At 36.7% G+C, this 18,904-nt stretch overlaps 1 protein-coding gene across 2 annotated transcripts in view; it reads left to right on the top strand.

Moving 5' to 3' along the window:
* Positions 1-18,904, top strand: part of LOC145660575 (dynein regulatory complex protein 8) — a 77,261-nt gene that overhangs the window by 6,880 nt on the left and 51,477 nt on the right. For both annotated transcript variants that reach the window (XM_081725808.1, XM_081725807.1), the window contains exon 2: positions 11,785-11,901. In XM_081725808.1, the coding sequence (XP_081581934.1) occupies positions 11,785-11,901 (117 nt within the window). The remainder of the gene's footprint in view (positions 1-11,784; positions 11,902-18,904) is intronic.

Below are 18,904 nucleotides of genomic sequence, written 5' to 3'. Positions count from 1 at the left end.
TCCACATGAATTAGCATGATTGCATTGAGAGTTTTGAAACTAATTAGATATCCTATTTGTTTCCTTTAATAATCTAAAACAATGTATATGGCTCGAAGAACCGAGCAGTTACTAAATGTGTATTAGAAAACTCTCATGCTAGCAACGAAATGCGAAAATAAAAATAATTAAAAAGCAGCAAACGGGACCGTTACGGGAGCGGCATTAAAATTCTTTCTGTGTCGACAAGTATTGTTAAGCACCTAGGCCTATACATCTGTAGGTGGGGAGAGAAAAGCAGAATAAGAAAAAAAAAATAGTTTGTTGCGTAATAAAAGACCTGAACAGAGAAGTCAATACGATTATACGAGGGTGGGCTGATAAGTTCTCGGCCCGACCCAGAAGGACTTGAGCTGCAGGCATGAAAGTGTGAGGCTATTCAACATAGTCCCCTCGAAGGTCAACACACTTGACACTTCGATGCTGCAACTGCTCCAACCCCTCAAAAAAAAAAAAAAAAAAAAAATCAAGGTCTGCAAAAAATGTTTTCCGCAGCAGTTATCACCTCTTCATCACTGTTAAATTTCTGTCCTTTCAGTGCTGTTTTGAGTTTTAGAAACAGGTAATAATCAGAAGGGGCAAGATCTGGCGAGTAAGGTGGGTGGTCACTGCACTGAAACCCTAGGTCCCTAAGAAAATCCATTGTTCTGCCAGCCTTGTGGACGGAAGCATTGTCCTACAAGAACAAGACACCTCGTGTCAACTTTCCCCGGCGCTTTTCTTTAATAGCGTCCTTTACCTTAGTCAGCAGACTGCAGTAATTCTCTGCAGTTATGGTTGGGCCCTTTGGTAGGTAGTCTGAGAACAAAACACCATCCTTATCCCAGAATATTGAGGCAAGCATCTTCCCTGCGAACTTTTGTGCTTTGAATTTTTGGGGCCTTGGAGATCCTGAGTGGCACCACTCGCATGACTGCTGTTTGGTTTGTGGATCAAAGTAATGCAACCACGTTTCATCCTGGGTAACAAGCCGATTCAAAAAATCGTCCTTGGAGTTCGCAAAATGCCGTAAAATCACCTGCGATGATCTCACACGTTCGCGTTTCTGATCCGCGTTCAAACACTTCGGAATCCATTTTGCAGAAAGCTTACGCATGTCCAACTGATCATGGATTATTGACCCAACACGTTCTTTGGATATGTGCACTTTGTCAGATATCTCCTGAAGCAAAATCCGTCTGTTGCTCAAAATCAGGTCATGAATCTGGTCCACTTTTTCCGGAGTTGACACTGACACTGGCCTACCACACCTGTTATCATCTTCTGTTGAAAATTCATCACGCGTGAAGTTCGCACACCATTTCTTCACAGTGGAGTATGAAGGTCACTGTCTACCCAATGTGTCTAGTATGCAACCATGGATTTCCTTGGTTGACTTCTGTTGCAAGAAAAAGAACCTCGCAACTTCTCTTTGGTGAATTTGACATCTGGCTCCGCCATAATTCTTTCAATTACCTGTAAAATAAAAACCGTTAATGGTAGAATCGTAAAGTTTGGTTCTTAAACATATAAAAGATCAAAATTTCACATGATATCACGAAATTTCGAGTTTTGTGTAAATTTAGCCTAATTTTAGGGACATTTTTTTGAATTTTAATATAAAATATACCCTATTGAGTTTGGATTTGGAGCCCTCTGAAATAAACTCCTGCGTACGCTACTGGCCCCAGTTTTTTTTTCTTTAAAAAAAGAAGCAAATTATGTAAATGGAGCCCCAAGTTTTCGCAGTATTTATTTCCGAATATGGCAAGAATAAAAATTCCTGCTCACTTCGCTCTCAGTTTATTATATTTGCGTATCAAATTATTAGCATAACTGTATATTTGTCGAGGTTATAGCACTGTATGATTAAGAAATTAATCCTCCTGTATTAATATGGTATCAGTTCTATATTGCATGTACTGATCTTACTAAATAAAATTCCCTTGCGCAACTGGCTTTTAACAATAATGACAAATTCTATGACCTGTACAGTGCTATTCAACCTTTTTTTTTTCTCGCGTACCTCTAGACACAGTTCGCCATCCATTGTGTACCCTGAAGTTGTTTAAAAGAAATTAAGTTGAAATGAATTATTAAACTTAATACACATGTTCTGTTGATTAGCAAGAGGGACAAACAGAGACCCAACAAAAGAACAATCAGTGTGCCAATCAAAAGACGATTTATAGAGGGATAAAAAATTAACATGAGAAATTTCAAAAATATGGAAGACATCTAGTTCTACTGAGGGGGATTTTCCACTGACCTTCCCTGATAATTCGCACACTGAGGACAACGTTAAAAATTCAAAAACTAAAAAATAATTTTAGAACTAATCTGTTAATGAGACGACTGAGCTTCTTTCCGGGTCTCCAACTCCTCGATTCTTGGTCGAATTTTTGAGAGTGCGAGAATCAGAGCTAATTCTGGATTTCTGAAACTATATGCAATAAATGTTAACTGATTACTTTGAAATATTACATGCGCGTGACATCTCGAAACTCATCCAATGGAAAGAGAAAAAATTCTCCAACTATGATCACTAATAAATATTGGAAATGTGCTTATTTAAGGATTACGTACCCCCAAGAAATATTTTCGCGTACCCCAGGTTGAATAGCACTGGCCTATAAGATCTGGATTTAAACAGGTTAAAAAGTGTTGTCATGATTATGAGAAAGCACAATTGCCACGTACCGCGGCTACACAGAACCAAGCACAAGCATCAAGGGTCAGGCAAACCGGGCAACTGCCCGGAGCGCTCAAACGAGCAGCCCAAAATAAATTCCCAGCATGGATTTGAGAAAAGGGTATCCAACAGATAGGGAGCACTGCCATCTGAAGTGACAGATATTGTTCAAAAACAGCAGATTTTGAACTATGGCTCATGCAGGCCACGATTACCTGTGTATCATACAAATAAAAATTATAGAAATCGCAGATTTTCCAATGAGTACTACTTTTCGAAATAAGGCTGGTGTTTTTCTACCGTAGAAGGACTATAGTTATATTATTCTCCCAAGTTGTATGTGGTCTACTGTGAGTCATGCTAGCTGTTTGCAGCTAGGCGGGGAAAAAATTTCCGAGAATAATGGATTAATGGCATAAATACATGAAAGAACTTGTCCAATAAATTAGCAAGGTATGAAAGTTCAGAAAGCCATATTCAGTCAGTAATGGCGAAATCTGCATGTTCGAAAGGCAAATAATGGTAAGCAATCTCTATTTGGAAACACAAGCGAGCATTAATTATTGGCAGGAAGTATTAAAGCCAGTGTTTCGTGTTATCATTTCTCAGGGATGTAGCCAGCAGGTTTGTGTAGGGGGGGCGTCGTTTTTGAGGGGGGGCAGCTACAATGTACAAAGCCAAAAAAAAAAAATGTGTTGCTGCTAGTGTTTTTGAGGCCTGAAAGAAAGGAAATTTTGGTTTCCATCTGGAAAATTAAAAACACTATTTTAGCTTATTATTATTATTATTATTATTATTATTATTATTATTATTATTATTATTATTATTATTATTATTATTATTATTATTATTATTATCCATAAATTATATTCAAGATAGTTTTTATTATGCTTAATCAAGAACTACTGCCCGGGACCAAACGCTATACTTTTGTGCATAACTATCAAGGTAACCAAGAAAGTTCGATCCCTTTTCGTGGAGGTCTGTGTTCAGTTGGACCTCACACCGTGAGTTGAATGCGAGTCGAGATAAGGCGAATGTCAGTTGTTGGTGTGGATATATCCAACATACTATCTGGTTGTGGCAATTCAGACACACCGTGAACTTGCGTAAAGACAGAGGGAACATGGGACATTCACAGAGCGTCATAAGAGCATGTATGCTGAACGAGTTCAAATGGAGGTCAAACGCCACTGTAGCGGGACAGAAGATATGCAGGCCTTTGGTGAGGGTGTCGTGACGACGCAGACATTGCAGCGATGGTTTAACAAGTTTAAGGACGATGACGAAACATCCAAAAACACCACGTGCCAGAATACCAACACATGTACAAAGAGGAACTGGGACTACAATTCAGTGTGTGGAGAAACTATTCGGCAGCACATCCATCAACTTGTGAAGCACTACAAGTTGGGTCAATGGGTCTCACATATTTTGACTCCGGGCCAAAAGGCGACGCGGCAGTCGCCTGTGTTTATTTACTGTTTTGGAGCAATTTCTAGACAGGGCGTTGACATGTGATAAAAAGTGTGTCCTATACGAAGCTCCACGACACCGTCATCATTGGTTAGCATCCCATGAACCGATTTCAAAACAGCCGAAACCAGCACTGTACCAGAAGAAGGTCCTTCTGTGTGTTTGGTGCATCATGCATCGGGAACTGCTACCAGCTGGTCAGAGTATCAATGCAACTGTGTAGTGTCAGCAGTTGAGCTGTGCTCAACAAAAACTCAAAACCCTGGAACCATCACTTCTGAATTGCAAATAGGTCCTCCTTTACGGGACAACGCTAAGTCCCACGTGGCTAGGATGACTCAGGTCACCATTTTCCGCCTTGGATGGGAAACAATATTGCAACCACTATATTCCCCGGGTATTGCACCGTCCGATTATCACCTGTTCCATTTTTTGGACAATCACCTTAGAGGACGCCAGTTCAAATCCCTAGTCCAAAATGCACCTGATACTTTCTTCGTTTCACGGTCCACCAAGTTCTACCGCGATGGATTCCATGGCCTTCCAGAACGTTTTCAGGTCATCGATGCTGATGGGGACTATTTTTGATCTTCCAAGTTAGGTGACATATCGATGTTCAAAGGTGGTGGGTGAAAAAGTAACAAAACTTTTCTTGGTTATCTTTATATTTAAATTTAAGACCTTGTATACAGAACCTATTTACAAAAGATTGATTTTCTTTGAAATTTCACTTAATTTCTTTACGATTTGCTGGCAAAAATACTTATTTATTATTCGTGACTAAAAAAAAATATATATATATATTATTTTATTACACTGAGTAGAAATAAAAGAGAGAGCGAATGAAATCCAAATTGAATAAAAGCATTTTTTCTCGCCAAATTTTCTATCCTCTATGTCTTTTAGAACACTTGTTAAAGCATATAAAAATATACTGTACTTACAAATCAGTTTAGTACATTTGTTTTATGCCTGTATTTGTAGTACCTTGTTAAAACGTTTGTCTTCAAACTGTCAAATATAAATCTCCGTAAATTGTGTAATATGCTGTCACAAAAAAGTATCCTATTTTTCGATCGGTATAAGGAAGAGATACTATACTATTTTTCGATCGGTATGGAAAAACAATATTTCTCCATACTATTTTACCATAAATTATTAATTGTCAATAAACTTTGTTACTTTTAAATGAATGAAGCGAGATAATTTTTCTATAATGTTATAAAAGCTGGTCATTTGGGGGGGGGCAGGAAACCATTTGGGGGGCCTCGCCCCAATGGGCCCCCCTTGGCTACACCCCTGTCATTTCTTGTAACGTGGCACCTCCTGGACATCAAGAATCTGAAAGAATGCTAGAACTCAGGTAATTTCGTTCGAACTCTCAGTCTTATGGCAGAATTTGATGATGTTTTGAGAGCCTTGTAGGACACGACAGGAATATCAAACATCTAAACCCACAAATTCCAAATGAAATCATCGATCTCACTGCAAACAAAATTAAGAAAGACATCTGCAATGAGATTCAAGATTCTCGTTTTCTCAGCATTATCCTGGATTCAACATAAGATGTTACAAAAATCGAGCGAGTACGCATCACCATTCGTTATATCTTCTAAACCTATTGATCATTTCCCACAGTTCGAAATTGTAAGAAAGCTTTTTTGGATTTTATGATATGGACGAACACTGTCCTGAAAATTATGAAGATTTAATACTAAAAGTCCTATTAGAAAGTGAGACTGACATTAAGAAGTGCAGAGGGCAAGGCTACGATGGACAAGCAGTAATGAGTGGTCGTATTCCTGGCTTACAAACGCGGATTCAAAAACATGCCCCAAAAATGCCACATAACTTTACTTTCACTGCGCAGCACATAATCTGAACTAGGGAGGCCAAAAAGTTTCGGATCCGGATATCCCGGATCCAGTGAGATCCGGATCCGGACATAGATCCGGATCTCGGATTCGAACCTCAGATCCGGATCCGAAATTCGGATCTCGGACCTGGATTCGGATCTGGATCCGAAATTCGAATCTCAGATCTTGATTCGTATCCAAACCTACATCTGAAATTGTGATGATAAAATGGAATATCTAAAATTCGTCAAAACTTTTTACAGATTCACTAATATAGTAGGTTGTTGTGCTTTTAAATGTTTCCATAACACGTTTGTGCTACCTTTGTTCTTTATTTTATTTTAACCTTGCAATATTTACATGTTGCACTTTCTGTCGAAGTCTCTTTAGTAAAATGTTTTGCTTCTTCCCATTTCAGAGTGAATTGTCTGAAAACTGATGTAAATGTTAACAAATTCTTCTGTTTAGCTCCTCTTCAAAACTTAATGTTAGCTTCACATTGAAAATATTTTATTCTTAGAAAATAAACTTTCTTATTTTCTCATATACAAATGAAATATCTTTTAGATAAGGCCCTTCTAATCGCAGGAATACTAGACAAAACAAACTCTTTATTAATAGTAGTTTCTGACTCACTAGGGTCCAACCATCAACAAATGTAATAATGAATATCTTTCACTTCGAAGGTATATACAACAAAAAATATAGACTGGTTGGCGTGGAACAACAGTAGATTTTTAAACATACACACGAGAATTTCAGGGGAGCGATATGGTTGTGTTCGTTGTATGACTTTATTACCTATGGCTTGCCCTTCTGAGGACAGGAGTTTGTTGAAGGAGTAAATATAAAAGAGATTTCTGTTATTTTTTCTTCACCCTCCAGGTTTCTTTAATCATACATTGGAGGACGTAACCAAAACATATCCATGCATCGTATCATTGAAGCGTTTTGTGTTTTGTATATTAAAGTGTTCAAAAATATTTAACATGTTCGCATTTGTTCATGTGATCTCAGGTTCAATTCTCGGTGGGAACATACATGAGAAAATTGAAAGCTGAAACAATATGAAAATAGTATTTAAAAGTCAGGAAATTGATATTAAAACTTTAGCTATCTATTGGGACTGTAAGGCTGTAGTTAAATTAACCCACACGTTTCGTGAAAATATATTACGTCATTATTGTTTTTTTTTACTAGGCCTATAAGCTACCAGATACATCCTCAGAGGCCACTTTACACTGTAGTAATCAACAGATGAAAACATTGGAAAAGGAATGGAAGGAAGGTCTCCAGAGCCTTAGATCAAGGTACTAACCTAGCATTTGCCCAGTATAACTGAGGAACTAGCCTGGAAAATCCTCAGTCAGGATGGCTGGTCTCCGAATTCGAACCTGATATTATCCAATTGCGAAGCAAGAATCCTAACAAGTAGCCTGAGCTCGCTCCGTATTATTATTATTATTATTATTATTATTATTATTATTATTATTATTATTATTATTATTATTATTATTATTATTTAATTAACGTAATGTTTTAAAATTAGTGCAAATTAAACCGTACTTTCTTTATTGCTGATGTTATAGTTAATAAGCCTACATGAGACATCAGTCCCTCATTAAGAAAGAATACTAGAACTGGAATTCAGGAAGCGGGGGTGAAGAGGTTAATGTGGATGAGGAAACTATGTACGATGCAAAAACAGTAATTATGACTTCATCAATTCATACACATACGTCAATTAATATTTCTCTGATACAGGGCACTCTTACTTTCTATAATGGCAGGAAAATGACCCGCTTTTGTAAACGAACACATTAAGCACGTGCGTATAGGCGCAATGTCCGTGCAAAGAAACATAGGTAAAACTAGGAAAAAAATAGGGAAAGCAAGGGGAAAATGATAAACCGCCCTTCAACTTTAAAAAAAAAAAAAAAAAGCTAAAAATAACTAAACTTAGAGCTACGAAAGACGCGAGGCGAATTTTATTGAAAAGATTGTTTTTCCTTAGTGATTAGTTGTGCTAACTATGAACATGAATTAAAAAGAAAACAAGTAGCTAGCTCTGAGTTTCGCAAACTGGTTGAAAAGAAAATATTGGATAAAATTTAATAATAAAGAAGGCATTTATGATAATTAAAACAAATTAAATTCTTGGCACGACAGTCCTTTGGTTCCTACCAGCGGGCTTACGTTCAAAGTGGGGATGTGTAGTCAACGCATCAACACCGGAAGTCCCTAATGCCGGCTTTCTAGACTCGCGTCCGCTAGCTCTTACTTAAGATAACTCCCCAATTGTCCTGGGTCAACATCGAAATTGTTGAGTGCCTCTCCGGAAATTGAACCCATGATCACGGGCACCGAAGGCACGCACTAACCACTGTTTTTTATATATAAAAAGGTAACAGTTTTTATCAGATTATTTAGTTTGTTGAACGCTTTGCACGGATTACGCTGTAACCATTATGACACCACACAGACATAGAAGTAAATGAGGACAGTTAAAAACAGCTATGCCCGAAGCGCGATTTGAATCCAAGACATTCACAGCAAACGATCTACAGCCTAATGCCGTAGACCACTCGACTATGGCTGTCGGGTTTTCTCGGCTAATCTGTAGCAAATTTAAAGTAACTGGTTATTTTAAAAGTTGCTCCTAAATACTGACAATCTAAGTCTTATGTATCAAATATTTCCTGTGATAATAGCATACACTCTCCGCCTTCTATAGACGAAAAGCTATAGTTACCCACATTATCTAATCAGAAATAAGTTCTGATTCTCTAATAGCTGCTGATGGTGATAGTCAAGGTTCACCGAAGCATGATCCCAAACCCAAACTTAGATATTGATGTCACTGGAACGCCTGTAAAGTCATTGTGGGTAAGTGAATTGCCTACTTGTCAGGATGAAAGGCGATGGTGATGTGAAATGCGGGGCTGTTAGAGGTACTACTTACGATAATTGGATTTATAATATTCTATGTTGCCGTAAACCCTCTTCAAGAAGATAACTGTTAATCTTAGCTTTGAAAATGTTACATAAGGAGTTTTATTGCTATCATTAGGTTGCATTAGGAATTATCGGATTTATTTTAACGCTTAACTTTCACATCTCTTCTGATTTACGAATATTTAAAAAGCGATTATCCCCTTAAGGTCAATTAGTGATATTTTAAATCATTTCGAACCAACTTTATATATAGTTAGTCTTGTTATATGGGAATAATTGAGACCAGAAGCACTCTACAGGCTGTCCAAAAGAATCTTGGCCGACCTCCTGATAAACCACGTCTTTCAGCAAGGTGGATTGTGGCAATCCGATACCCACATGAGGAAATATTTGGTTCAGTGTGAAAGCTTCCATAAGAACCAGTACTCTAATCAGTGGAATGTGCTTTGCTAATTTTTCCTCAGGGGGGCGGTGGCTCAGTGGTAGAGCGTTCACCTCCGGTGCTTGGGGTCCCTGGTTCGATCCCACCTCGCGCCGTGTGGACTTTGTGGTGGACAAACACCGTGCTCGTGGGTTTTCTCGGGGTTCTTCCGCTTCCTTCCACTTTCTTCATTCCACCATTTCATTCATTTCTCATTATCAACGTCTCCTTTAGCCTAACCGGCATAATCGTAGGACGTAAACCTTAAAGATTTCATTTCATTTTCATTTAATTTTTCCTCAATGTGAAAGTACCTAACTTTATTACTAAAAAAGAAAAGGTCTTTATTTCAAACAAGTCGCCATTACAGTTTTCATATTTGAACACAACACTCATGAAAAGTCATGTTAAAGCGCGATTTTGCCCCTGAAAAAGAATATTTATTTGTTTTTAGTTTCTCGTGTTCCCCAAAGTACATTAGGATTTAGTGCAAGTGCTTTACGCTCGCATTACCTAGGTACAAACGGCTACGATCTTGGTACAAGCACATGTTTCGGTTTCCAGATCTCAAATATTTATCTTTCAGCCTGATTCCATGTATGACCCGAAATTTCAAATCTAGATAAGGGGCACCAAAATCCATAGTTTATTCTCGGTGCTCATATTGTGATTTACTAAATAATTATTAAATCTAATTGCAAGGTATACATTTGATATTTAGAGCAGACTGAGCAAGATAAATATACGTAAAAAACTAGTCAATACTTGTCTTAACTGTTTATGTTTTCTTAACTGTCAATGAAATATGTGTATTGAGGAATTTTAAATATTCGAGTTTTGTATTCCGGTTTCAAATATAAATATGTGTGTATTTCATCTCTGTCCTGCAACCGGGTGGACCTACATTCGACATTAGAACTCTCATCCGGATCAAATCAGATTTTTTTTTTTTTTTTTTTTTTTTTTTTTTTTAGTAAGGCAAGCATTTGATCTTTAGTGTAGAATGAAGGAGACAAATAGACTTGTCAATATTCGTCTTAATTTCCTGTTTTCTTCTTCCTGTTCCTTTTTCCTGTCAGGACTTCGTGAAATTACTTTCGGCGAATTTTAGGATTCAAGTTAATCACAATTTGGGTGGGATGTGGGTTTGGATACGAATCAAGATCTGAGATCCGGATTTCGAACCCAGATCCGAGATCCGGATCCAGATCCAAGATCCGAGATTCGGATCCAGATCCGAGATTCGAGATCGAAGGAATGTTGCTCTATATCAAATTATCGGATATAAGTTCACCTTGCTCAAAGAGAGTTCATTGAAAGATAACATAGAATGGTATCGATTTGTAATCTAACATTTGGCTTCCTCTTTGTAGCAACTAGGAAATTAAGGAGGTATTAGTTTCCTGTGAAAATTGAACCCTCCTACCGAATTTTCCTATGTAAAACCATCTTCCCTAAAGTAAGTGCGTCTTTTAAGCGATAACACGGAATGGTATCGATTTATAATCTAACATTTGTGTTTCTCTTTGAAGTAACATAGAACAAACAGGGAGGTATTGGTTTCCTAGGAAAATTGTATCCGCTATCAAATTTCGGATATAAATCCATCTTGTCTAAAGTGAGTGCGTCTCTTAAGAGATAACACGGAATGGTGAATTTGTAATCTAACATTTACCTTTCTCTTTGAGGTAGGCAAGAAGCTGAAGGCGTATTGATTTCCAAGGAAAATTGTACCTCCCTGTCAACTTTTTTTAATATAAGCCATCTAGCCTAAAGTGAGTGCGTCCTGCAAGAGATAATACGGAATGTTATCAATTTGTAATCTAACATTTGAGTTTCTCTTTGAAGTAACCAGGAAGCGAGTAACCAGAGAGTATTGATTTCCTAGGAAAATTGTATCCCCTACCAAATTTTCGGATGTAAAGTGAATATTTAAATAATAACTATAATAAAAGTTGGAAGATACAGCTTACTGTTCCGATGAAACACGAAAAAAATAAGAACTTACTTTGCAGTGGAATATTTTATCATTCACGAGTTACACGAAGTGCCGCCTATTTGGAGAATGGCTCAGCTGTAGAAAGGTAGTTTACAGGTTTTATGGCGAACCATTGAAAAACGGATGATGAAAATGAGAAAGCGTTTTTCTTAAGGTAGATTCAGTTGATAAATAAAAGCAAGTTTTGAACTGTAACTTCATTTTTTCATTGGTAGGTCAAAAACTTTTCAGACTGCCCCTATATATATATATATATATATATATATATATATATATATATATATATATATATATATATATATATACAGATTTCATATTGTTTTATCAGTGCTAATCTTCCATCGATATTCATGGTTTGTTTTTATAGAGTCCGTTGTAGAGACAGAGCAGGACAAGAAAATTAAAGATGCTTTTCAAATATTTGATCATGCTGGTAATGATACGGTGGATGTGAGAGAAATAGGAACGATCATAAGATCGTTTGGTAAGTATTATCACAAGTATTACTTTATATTATTATTCTATATACATTAGGAGTATATATATATATAAAACAGTTCTACACTCTTGATATTGGTAAATCCAAAATAATCAATAATAATTTTATTGTAATTATTTCTATCTTAACAGGGAAAGAAAAGGCACATTAATTGTTTTCATGTGTTGAAATGTCACCTATATTCTGTATCATGTCATGTAAGTCAAAAGATGTGTATATCGTAATGTTCAATGTGCAATTCTGTAATGAAAATTATTTCCTTACGACCTTGTTGTACTATGTGGAGAGACACTTGAAACTAGATTCCTTGAGATTGAAATTGTGTCAATTAGATTGCGAATTAGATCAGACACCTCAGCATATTTTGAGTATAAAACCTTGTGGAAAATCAATGATGACAGACAGCATAAGACCAAATTAGACAGCAGAGAGTAATCGACGGAATATGATGGAGTATTTCATATCTTCTCTGTGAATGGTTGAAATTATCCACAAGTAGTCTGCGAATTACCCAGGTTTAAGGGGAACCCCAGTGTTAATGGATGACTGCCATAATTATTTCGTTTTTCATGCTGAGTCATCTGCAATTTGAGAGGGGGCAAAAAAAAATTAATCTATTTTTCCTCTAAAACAGATATATATTTTTAAATTTAATACTAACTGAAAATAATTCATATTCTCTCCCCTGAGAATGATGAAAATATTCTGGTGTAAGTAGTGATTAATTTCTGCAGGACATGGTTTGCAATTTTCATTATTTTTTTCTAGTTTTCTTTCCGGAGTAATACAAAAATCTTGTGACTTCTACTAAAAGCTTCCAGGCACTCTCGCGTACTTTATTCGGGGGAGGGGGGACCAGAAATATTTGGTGAATAATTATCTAAATATAAAATTGTTTTTCATTTATTATGGGTTGCGGAAGAAGATATTAATACTAAAGAAGAGAAAAGCAGCAAGAAACTAGACTCTTAACTAAATACTATTTACATCATTAGTCAATGTAACAATAAGATAAAGAAATATCGCACATGCTAATAGTAAAATGTCAACACTTGGATACATTTCGAAAGCGGTTTTTTTTTTATATTAATTTGAGAACATTGAATGTAATTGCGTTCATGGAGTTAAGAGAAAAATTACCTCAAAAGTGAGATATAAATAAACATCTAAACTCTGAGATCATTTGACGTTTAAAAAGTTTCATTGTATAGGTCGTTCTCATATCTAAGATACAAAAAAAAAAAAAAAAAAAAAAAAAGTGACATTGTGGTTGATCGAATCAAGAGAGAGCGGCTGAACCGTTTGAAATGAATCTTTGAACATAGTGAACCATTATCTCGAACTGGTTAAAAGACTATTGTAAGAAGAAGCGAGGGTCATAATTTGTGGGAGAAATTGAGTATCTCACGAGCCTGTCAAGCTAAGAAGAGGAAACTTGATATATAAATTCTTCACCAAAAATAAACAGACCCGTGTTTCGGCGTTTCAAAAACATCGTGTTAAGGAGAGGATTTTCTATGGTGACATCAAGTTTCACATATTCAATATTCGCTTAATAACCTCTGGTAATGAAATTTTCGTGTGAACTTTCAAAACAAAATGTAAGATTCGTCAAATGTGAAATTATGTTGGTAGTACTGGTAAGGAATGACAAAATTATATTTATTAAAGTATGAATATATTTTTAAAGTAAATCTCAAACTAGTTTACGCTCAATTATATGGCTAGGTAGACCTGACACAGGGTTGTGATTAAGTTACACGAAGTTACAAAAACCATAAAATACAGTTTGAAACCATAAAATAAAGCTTTTCTTACTCAAATCATCAAGAAGATATGTTGGCTATATGGTAGAGCGTTTACCTATGGTGCGATGGGTCCCTGGATCGATCTCAGGCTCTGTAAGCTTGGAGCAACATCGTCTATTGGTTTTTTGGAGGTTCTCGCGTTTCCTTTCACATTCTTTCTTCCCAATTTTTCATAATAGTTCATTTTCCTATAAATCATTCATCTAATTTAGCCTAAACGGCATAATCAGGTGAAGCAAAACAATAGATTTAATTTAACTTACAAATCACCAAGAATCACTAGTCATAAAATAAAATACAGTAAGTCACTGCATCAACAGATGTATTATGTTCATTTCCTGTGATTCTAGCCTTGTTTTGAATTCCACAATATATCAATTAAGGCAATACCACTTCACTTTCTTTCAGTGACTGATCTTCAGAGAAGTTCTAATTCTTGTTGGAACAAGGAAGTTTTTTTTCTTTAGCGTCTAACGAGAAAATGTTATTTTCTACTTATGTGTCTTATCTCAAGAGCCGCCAATGCTTTCTTTGATTTAGCGACGTGCTTTGATCCACTGTCATATTATTCTCTACTTGTATCTGGTTTAAAAGGTCTATAAATCTGTATAGGTTCAGGTGTAAATTTCCTGCTTTCTTGTGAATTTCGTAACCAACAGTTCAGCCCGATTTGTCATCTTGTCCATTATCATGCTAATTGCACGATGATCTGCAAGAAAAAAAGAAATAAAATTGCCATTAACAAGATCTTTAGTAATGATGAAATAAATACACATTTATCTCAATTAATGAATTATATATCTGACTTGTACCCGTACAAAGGAACTATTTTCGTATACCATTATATAGGTGACTACATGAGAGTAAGGATCATGTTGCCGTTTACAGCAATTTGGTATCTCAGATCTAGTAGACACTGTTAAAAAAAATAATGAAACGAAATATTTTAGTTTAAGGACACACGATTATCCTTTAGGCTAAGGGAGGCAGATGATGAAGAATTAATGGAGTGAGAATGTGGGAGAAGACGGGAGTACCCCTAGAAAACCCATGGACACGGCGTTTTCCACCATAAGCTTACTTGGCCGAAGATCTAACCAGGAACCTCACGCACCGGAGGTAAGCGCTCTGTCACTGAGTCAATATGCTCCCAGATACTGTTACCGTTTGGAACACGGCTTAAAATTATGTAATTCCGAAAACTATCAAAAATTATTGTTGACAAATACGCCACATCTATATTTTTCATTATCTCAGATTAAATTGAGATGTCAAGTTGCTCTAAACGGCATTATGATCTTTATATTTCTTGAAAACCATCTACGTTGTTGAATGTGATACTTATCTAAGTACTTTTGTGAAATAAAGTTAAAAAAAAAAAACAGTCAAACGTTCAATTCTTTGCAACTTTGTTCCTACTTGTTCCAAATGCATCACATAATGATAACAGTATTATGCTTCATGGACATTGTCCCATTCATCTCACGGGACAGTCCAAATGAAATCGACCAATTTCCAGGTCAAAGGTTGCTGACAAAATTCATATATATATTACCTTAGATTTACCACATTCAGGGAGTTGAAAACAGGTGTCCATTTATTTTTTAACAGCGCAGGTTTGTTTGTAGTAGCCATTTTGTATAGGCGCGTATACGTATTTTGCACTTTTCAGAGGATTCCCTTAAACACTGTAACTTTTTAAGTTTTAAAAATAATAGGCCTTATGCAGAGTCGTTCTGACGCATGATTAGTGCCATACTAAAGAGTTCGACTAACGTATGTTTCCTGCAGTAGTCAGGCCTTTAGTATAACGCTAATCATACGTCAAAACGACTCTGCATAAGGCCCAATGAGTTCAAACCAAAACCATTGAAACATAATGGAATGGACAACATTCTGTGTTCTGTGGACATTGAGACGTACTTTAGAAGTTGAAAAAGAAGCTCTGAACATTGAGGTTGGAAACCTAGAAATGGCCATTTTAATGTACATTTTGAAACGAAATAAATGAGACTCACCTTCAATTGTTTGTCTACATAGAGACTAAATAGTAAACAACGTCCCAAACAACTTTCAGATCTGAGAACCATATGCTTAATTTTTGGAAAATTTTTAAACATTTCGAATTTTCGAAAATCGAGTATTTTCACGATCAGTAAGCACACAAGTGAAAAATCTCAAATTTGCACAAAATAGACGATAGTTGTTCAGTAACAGTAGTAAAATTGCATCACTAAGACGGGGACAAGGGATAAGCAACGGGAATTGACAAAGAGCCTTGGATGATTTTGGTATTTGGAAACGCGGTCGTACTGTGTATAGCGTGTGCCACCAAACTCTAGTCGCGGTAATCACCCAAATGAATGAGGGACCCTGTCGGACAGTCAGTAGACGAACTACACACAGTGACGTAACTAGGGGGGGGGCAACCGGGTCTGTGCCTCGGGCGCCGGATTTCGGGCGCAAAACTGAAGGCAAGGAAAGGAGTTTTAGGGATAGCCCGCAAAGTTAAATTTTAATCCCAGCTGTCTGTGTTTTCATTTAACTTACATCGATTTAAGAGATTTGCAAAATGTCCGAATATAATACTCGAGACAACAGCTGGAGTGTTTGTCATAATTAAATATTCTATTCTAAAGCAACAGCCTGTTGATTCATTCTACACATATGCACATCCCGATATAATTCCAAAAACAGTTTGATTTACAGTTATTATGATAAGATTTTAATAATATGTCAAGCATACTACTCTCAGGGTTATTTGACAATCAAATACTAATTAGTTTGGTGTTTTATGGTGTCAAGCTCGAAGTCGATGCAAAGTGGTGCTCTTATTGTTTACCTTTTTTTCGTGGTTGTGTGTAGTGTTTATGTGCGTGATCTACTGTCTTCATGTAGTATTGGTGCTGTGACTTTCCCAAGTGAAGTATTGCCAATGAAACATGGACTGAAGTGTAGTGGAAGATCCTTCCATTTTATTACTGCTTCCTTCATACCAAGAGGACTGCCATGTGTTCTCTCAGGTACTGCTAATAGTGACGGAGGAACTGCCAATGATTTTGTGCCAAGGTATGAGTATTAAAAAAAAAAGTACATCATTCTATTTTGTTTTCTCCTCCTTAGTGGAGATATTCACGTAAACCGGGACGCACCCCGTCCAGATTACACCAGTGCTTTTATCATATACTACCAAAATGTTCGTAGTATTAAAAACAAATTACTTGAGTGCTCATTGAACCTAGGTGAGATAAGGGAACTGGATTGTTTCGCAGTGACCGAATCGTGGCTGAATGAACCAGTGAATGACAGTGAAATTAACTTTTCTAATACTTTCTCCATTTATCGTAAAGACCGCATAACTCATGGAGATAGAGTGATGATTTGTATAAATAATAAATAGAAGAGCAAGAGAAGACTGAATCTCGAAAGGGATTGTGAACTTATTTGGGTGAAAGTTTTTATAATAAAGCATCGTTCTGTGTTTATTGGGTGCTTCTATACGCCGCACAAGACCCCCCCCCCAGCACATCTTAGAAGCTTGCCATAACTCACTGTTATATGCGTTGACACCGAGGCTGACGAGGAAGACGTCCTTTCTCGTCAACCTCGGTTGTCACACAGTGACGTCATCGTATTGGGTGATTTCAACCTTTCCATCACGTGGCAGGACAGCAAGCATGGCATCGCTAAAGATGGAAACGACAATTATTTCATGGACAGTTTTATTCATGGACTTGGTCTAGGTCAAGGGTGTGCAACTTGGAACAGTGAGCGGGCCAATCACAGAGCACTAGATGGCGTCGCGGGCCACTGTAGTAATATCATTTTTACGACAATTGAATAGTATAGTCAGGGGCGTCATTTAGGGAATTGCCCCCTGAGTTTGAGATTAATATAGACTTTATCAAAAGAATTAGTGTTGCCACGAGACGACACGAGAATTCAGGCTGTCTCGTCTCGTCTCGTGCATAGCATGTCTCGTCTCGGAAAATGTGCCCGTCCCGTCTCGTGTCTCGTCTCGAGAGGTTCTGTCCCGTCTCGTTTGTCTCGTCTCGTAAAAAAATAGCAGCATACCATGGGAACGAAAGTAAAATGTAGCAGACTTCATCATGCTAATCAACATGGGCGGCGATTAGAGGAGCAAAGGGGCATTTGCCCCCCCTTTTCTGAAATGGCTTATTAATGTGTATAATTTCATTTGGAAGGGTACAACAGACAGAAGTTAAGGAAGAACATAATTGAAGAGGAAAGAAGGAAAGGAAGGAGAAAGGAGAGAAAGGAAGAGGAGGAGAACAAATGGCACGGGATAGAGAGCATCGGGGAGAAGACAGAAGTACTAAAGAACTTACTTAGAAGAAGTAGTGTGAAGACGTACAGAAAAGGAGGAAGAAGAATTTTGGAAATTATTAAGAAAGCGAAAAGTAGAACGAAGGAAATATGTGAGAAAGATGAAGGTGTAGTGTGTAAAGTGACGTGTAAGGATTGTGATATGATATACATAGGGGAAACAGGGAAAAAACTTAGAGAGAGAATTAAACAACATAGGGATGATGTGAGACTTAAGAGAGAAAATAATGCCATATATAAACATGTTAAAGAAACGGGGCATGATATAGATTGGGAAGGTGTAAAGGAGCTAGAAAGGGAGAATAGACCAATGATAAGGAAATGGAAGGAAGCACGAAGGATAAAGAAAGAGAAAAGTGACAAATTAATGAACTGACAAGTGGACTGTTAATACATGATCTATGGGATAAATTATTAGAACAAATTGAAGTGAAAAAACAAGATTGAACATATTTATATGTAATTTATATTCATATATTTAATATTGTATATAGGTATATAGAGTTTTATATATTGTTATATTTTATAGTTTATATATATATATATATATATATATATATATATATATATATATATATATATATATATATATATATATATATATTTGTATTGCTGTATTTATAATCAGTTGTATGTAGTATAGTCTGTTATTTATTTCTAATAGCCATCAGAGGTAGATTAAGAGAAAATGTTTTAAGGCAATTGGTCAAGTATAAACAACAGGTGTGTCTGGAAAAGATAAACACAGGTGGGAGGGTAATTAAGTCAGGGCAGGTGGCCGAAAGATGACGCCCGGGGAAGTCCGACCCAGGTGGCTTCCCATGCACACAAGG

This window comes from Thermobia domestica, chromosome 9, assembly GCF_964235325.1.
Source record: "Thermobia domestica chromosome 9, izTheDome1.hap1.1, whole genome shotgun sequence".
NCBI lineage: Eukaryota > Metazoa > Arthropoda > Insecta > Zygentoma > Lepismatidae > Thermobia > Thermobia domestica.
Note: the sequence above shows the minus strand (reverse complement) of the source record. Positions and strands in the feature narration are given on the sequence as shown.